Source organism: Nannospalax galili, unplaced genomic scaffold (genome assembly GCF_000622305.1).
Source record: "Nannospalax galili isolate Female #2095 unplaced genomic scaffold, S.galili_v1.0 scaffold139, whole genome shotgun sequence".
Classification (NCBI taxonomy): Eukaryota; Metazoa; Chordata; class Mammalia; order Rodentia; family Spalacidae; genus Nannospalax; species Nannospalax galili.
The window spans coordinates 190,734-196,846 of NW_008345884.1; the positions used below are offsets into that span (position 1 = coordinate 190,734).

Sequence of the window (6,113 nt, forward strand, 5' to 3'; positions counted from 1 at the left end):
TCTACTATGTGGCAGCCTGGTTCTTAATAATTCTCATAGATTACTTCTAATCTTTAACAATGGAATACTATTAAGCCCCACAAAAGAAAGGAATCCTATTACTTGCAGCATTGTGGATTGAACTAGAGATGATTGTATTAATTGAAATAAATCAGGCCACAAAAAGGTACTGTATTAGTTACTTTTCTGTCATTGTGATAAAGCATGGCCAAGGCAATTTATAGAAGAAAGAGTTATTTGACTTACAATTCCAGAGGTATAAGAGTCCATCATGGTGGGAAGACATGGTGGCGGAGGTGGCCAGAGCAGAAAGCTGAGCACTCATATCTTTAAGCATGCACAGGAAACAGAGGGGTGACTGGAAGTGGGGCAAGGCTATGAACTCTCAACACCTGCCTTAGTAATGTGCTTCCCCCCACAAAGCTGTACCTTCTAAAATTTCTAAAATGGTGCCATCAATTAGGGAAAAATTATTAAAATGCTTGGAGCCTATAGGGGACCTTTCTCATGCAAACCATCATATCCAGGCCCCCATAGGCTCATAACCACATTGTAATGTAAAATGCATTTAATCCAACTTCAAAAGTCCCCATGGCCTTTAACAGTTTCAATACTATTCAAAAGTCCCAAGTTCAAACTCTCTTCTGAGACTCAAGGAAATATCTTAACTGTAAGACCATGTAAAATCAAAAAGCAAATTGCATACTTTCGACATGCAATGACACCTTGTTGCTGTGATAAAACACCATGACCAAGGCAACTTATTGAAGGAAGAATTTTTGACTTATGTTTACAGAGGAATAAGGATCAATCAGGACAGGGAGGCATGGTGGCAGAGGAGTAGGGAGCAGAACGTTGAACATTCACATTTTCAAGCATGCACAGGACACAGAGGGATGGCTGGCAGTGGGCAAGGCTATGAACTCTCAACACCTATCCCCAGTGGTGTGCTTCCTCCAGCAAGACTGTACCTTCTAAACGTCCCTAAACAACGCCACCAACTGGGACAAAGTGTTCAAACACTTGGAGCCTATGTGGGGGGCATTTCTCATTCAAACTATCACAACCACATAAGCTCATTAAGAAAATTAATCTCATAAAAACTAAGCATAAAATGGTAGTTACAAAATACTGGAGAAAGAAAGGAGCACGGAGGATGAAGAAATATTGGTAAATGGTACTAAGTTAGTTAGAAGTCAAGAAATTTGAATATTGTGCTACACAGTGGGCTAACTATAGATAACAAAAACAACTGTACATTTCAAAACCTTAGAATAGTTTTGAAATTTCTACCATAAAGAAATAAATGCTTGAGGATGCAGACATATTTACCCTGAAATAAACATTTGTTACACAATGTATACATGATTCAAAGCAATACATTTCACCACATTTATATGCATAATTTTATTTCTTTTATATTTACATATTTTTATTTTATGCATATGCATGTGTACCTGAGTGTATGTATGTGTGCCATATGCAGGTACCTGCAAAGGCTAGATGAGGGTATCTGATCTTCTGGAGCTGGAGTTATAGATGATTGTGAACTGCTTGATGTAGTTACTGGGAACAGAACCTGGGTCCTCTGCAAGAGCAACAAATGTACTTAACGGTTGAGCAATCCTTTCAACCCCCACTTTTCTCTTTATATCTACCAATTAAACCTAATAAAATAATTGAATAGCCTTCCCTAATATTTTACAATTATCTCTGTTATAGAGATGGGAAGTCAGAAGCTCAAAAATGTTAAGCAGCTCAGTGAAGATAAAACAACTAGTGAAGGGCAGAGAACTGAGATTCCAGCACACCTCAGGTCTAATTTTCCTCTGAGATATTGCCATCTTTTCATTGGACACAAACTGGACCATGGAGACCCCTCTTAACCATGAAACAATAATCTAACTATATTTAATAGGGTTATTTTTAAAGATACAGATGATTTTAGTAAACTGCCCATTGGTTTATATGTAAAAAATTTTGTCTATATTAAAAATTATATTGTACCTCAGTTAGACAAAAAGTGCTTTTATTGTAGGTTGGATGAGTAACTAAAGTTTTAAGATATAGTTTCACACAATATTCTGAAGGTTTGTTTTTAGATTAAGGTTGTTTATAAATTATATTTTTGTGTTTTGTTTAATTTTATTTCAAATGATCTACTTTTTTCAAAATTTTGTTTATCATGAACTTTTCATTTGTCTTTGTGGAATCTTAATGTCTACTGCTAAGCTTAAGCATTTCACTTAAAACACACTTATGTAAATACGTTCATGACATTTGGTGCTCATCTTCAATTATAGTATTTTGATTGAATACATCATATTGCATTATGATAGTTACTATTTTATTTTAATATTTTAAAATTCAGGTCCCAAGTCATTTGCAAAGGCGTTTTCTAGTGGCTATCTCATTGGAGAAGTTTTGTACAAGTTTGAACTTCAGGGCGATTTTTCAGAATTTTCAGAGAGCAGGTTAGTAAAATTATTCCATACTTTAAAAAATTAGTATCTTTGGCATTTGGACCTTTGTTGTCTCAAGAGTTCAAAGGAGAGAAATTTCTATGGTTGTAGCAAGACTTTTCCTCTATAAAAGTCAGATAAGAATTATGCAATTTCAGAGTCTTTTAGCTAGGTCCACTGAAGGGGTACTCCAATTGCCTCACCCTGTGTCCCTGATCAGCCTGGAAGAAGCCAGAGCATTCTGCGTCCTGATTCCCTAACCGCAAGTTGGGTAACCTCTTCAGAGGATAAGAATAAGGAGGTAGGAATTGGCTAGGCAGTTAGGAAACAAAACCAAAAACAAACAAAAGTAGCCAGTTTCTTGGTTAAAACTCACAATGTCCTTGGACCTATTAGCAACATACTCTGTTCCAAAGCCAAAAATGTCAAAAATATTTGGGAACTTTTATCTAATCCTTAAAATATTTTATGGTTACCTCTTCAGATGGGGGAATATTGGAGTAGCCAAAAGCCCCATAAAAATAAATAAAAGAAGAAGAATACGTGAAAGAAGAAGAAAATAAAAGTGGATCTTATCAGAAAAGAAATATTCTCAAGATATGTGAACCAATATTTTAGGACCAGCTTCTCTTTTCCAACAGAATCTTTACAGAATTGTAGATAAGACTACAAGTCCTAGATCTACTTTGCCATTATTATCTTTCAGAGTGATTGTATAATGGATTAATACATGTAAATAATTCTGTGTAGAGCTTGTTCCATAATATATGTTAAAATATCTGCTTTTACCAAGAAAAAAAAATCTAAGAAGTCAGTGAATGAAATGGCATGAAACTTTTAAGGAAGCGCTGATGTTAAGTGTTTCAAACTTTTAAGTGTTCAACTTTTGAGTATCTCGACTATAAATTTTGAGTATGCACCACAAACAAAAACAAAAAAGAAAGAAAAAGAAAAAAAGAAATTACTCCTAAGTAACAGGATTCTGAAAGTCAGGGCTGTTCTGCCTTGAGCTTCCCTCAGTATCCACATTTAGAGCACAGAAGGGATTATTCCCTGAAAACCAGGGTCTCAGAACTATCCTCCTAAAAATACAAGATGAGCTACTTGGAATAAAGAACCTTAGTTGCCACCATGAAAAAAAAAGTCACATGTTAATATCTTTTAGACATCTGAAATATTAAGCCAGATTTCTCTCTTTTAATTAATGCTTCCTCTTTTTCCATTTTTTATTGAATTTTTGAGATTTTTATATATCATTTGATGATATTTAGATCCCCTTCCCTATCTGAACCTCCCTTTATTGTCCTTGATGTACTCTATTATATATGCATATATATTCTATGGTAGGGTCTCCAAATATCCTTCAGTGTGAATCCATTCACTGGAATCAGGCTAACCTACCAAGTGTCCATGATTGAAAGAGACTGTCTCTGCTGCTCTCAGCAGCCATCTGTTGCCACAGTTTCTTTAGGTTGGGTTGGAATTTCTTACCCACTGTTTCACGTCTGCTTTGGAATATGTTTAAGTTATATGCAAATACTATTGCCATTTTATTAGCAGACTTTGACAGAAGTTTCTGGAACCAATGCTCTGTGGATATTGAGGGGCCCCTGCTTTAAACTGGTTCTTATGAATATTGTCATAGACAGTCTTTGGGTAGGATAGGAGGGGTCCCATCTGGATGGATACAACTATAAAGATTCAGAAATGGTGAACAGCAAAATGTCCTATAAAGGAAATGGAAGACTTTTGGAATCTGAAGCAGTCTTGTGCCAGGGACAGAGTGGATTTTGAAAGCTTTCAAACATGTAAGGATGAGTAAATTCATAGGTATAACCTTATCAAGGTAGTTGATGGGAAAAGTTTGCTTTTCTTAAAGCCTGCTTTTTAGACAATTCTCTGGTGACAGAGTTCATGAGGTGGATATTTTGCTCAATACTTTTAATATCTTTATTCTTAAATGAAAATTATAAATTATATGTTGCTAATAACTTTAAGTTACATGTGTTTGAAATGATTCAATTTTATTAATAACTCATCTGACTCTGAAAGAATTCTCTGCTTCGGAATACTGTTAGTTCTTACCAAAGCAGAGTAGTTAAAAGAAAACAAGTGAATAAAGAAAATTTTCTTTGGGAGCTCAGCTCTTATGCTGCAAGAAGGTGTGTTGTGTTAACTGTGGCAAGCAGGAAAGAGGAAGGAAGTCCCTTAGCAAATGAAGGCTGCAAGTAGAGGAGGGCCAGGAGCCTTTTCCCACTGCACGTTTTTACTCCCTCAGAGGTCATCATTTACCTCATACGCTCGGTTTCCAGAGCAGAGAGGTCCCAGCTGTTTTTCTGTGTTTCAAAACAACTACTGATTATCCTGCCATGCTGAGTGTGCACGTGCCTTAACAATCACAGATTTTTACACACAAGTTCTGTTCCTCAAAGTTTGATTGTTTAGAAATTTATCATATTCCTAAAACCTTCCAGAATGAAGTATTGTTATACCTCAGATACATTGGCTAGTTCATAAAAATTATATTAAAATCAAATAGGGACCAAACTCTAATATTAACTTGCAAATTCTGTATTCAGGAGGCTAGGTAATACATGTGACAGAAGGGGTCAGTTCTTTTCAACGTAGGTCTAAGCTTTGATAAAACTTGTAAATGACTCATAACTGCTTTTATAAAAATCTCCCTTCTGAATTATGATGTCTCTAAGTGTCTTTAACCTTTGCAGCCCAACATGTGACACAGACCAAGCAAAGCTTGGGCAGATGACTCTCAGTCCTATCTTTCTCAATATATTAGTGAGTAAGGTATATGGGACTATAAGCATACTTTTATCAGAAGCAATTACATATACAGTATCCCTTTCTTCTGCAGAATCATGGTTGGTGGGGAGTAGGTAGAGCTTGTATATTCAAGATGAGTCAGTATAATATTTTGTATTAAATAATGAAGTTGACTGTTGGAAGCTAAGGTAAGAAGAAATCATATCAAAGGCTAACATTGATGTTTGTACCTGGTTTGTTAATAGAGAATTGCAACAGTTGAAACCATATTCAATATGTTTGGTCTTCCATCTGTCATCAGGCTCGGTGGCTCATTTACAGCAGTATATCAGTTGAGATTTATAAGCAACATCTCAATGATTTTTGCTTCTTTACTCATCTGTCTTTTGTAAATATTTTATTATTTTTATTTTATGTGTATGCATGTATTGCCTGCATATAGGTAAGTGCATCCATGTCATGTAATGTCTGGGGAAGACAGAAGAGGAAGAAGTCAGAGCCCCTGGAACTGGTTACAGACAGTTGTTAGCTGCCATGTGGGTGCTGGGATTCAAACCCAGGTCTTCTGCAAGAACAGCCAGTGTTCTTAACCACTGAGCCATCTCTCCAGCCCCTCATCTCTCTTTCTTATTAAATATGAACACATAAAAAATGACCATATCTTGTTCATTTTTTAATACTTCAAAATTTTTTTGGAATTTATTAAATATAATAAGTATATAAATCCTTAATACATGTGGGTATTTAACAAAATGTTAATTGAGGTAGTAAACATAAATTCATTAATTTATTTAAAATATGAAGGTAGTTTGATAGTAAATCATTAAAATAGATTTTTATTTATAGACCTTTCATTTCAAAGAAATACTA

At 35.2% G+C, this 6,113-nt stretch overlaps 1 protein-coding gene across 2 annotated transcripts in view; it reads left to right on the forward strand.

Moving 5' to 3' along the window:
• Window positions 1-6,113, forward strand: part of Spef2 (sperm flagellar 2) — a 176,260-nt gene that overhangs the window by 12,102 nt on the left and 158,045 nt on the right. For both annotated transcript variants that reach the window (XM_029567817.1, XM_029567816.1), the window contains exon 2: window positions 2,372-2,474. In XM_029567817.1, coding sequence (XP_029423677.1) covers window positions 2,372-2,474 — 103 coding nt within the window. The remainder of the gene's footprint in view (window positions 1-2,371; window positions 2,475-6,113) is intronic.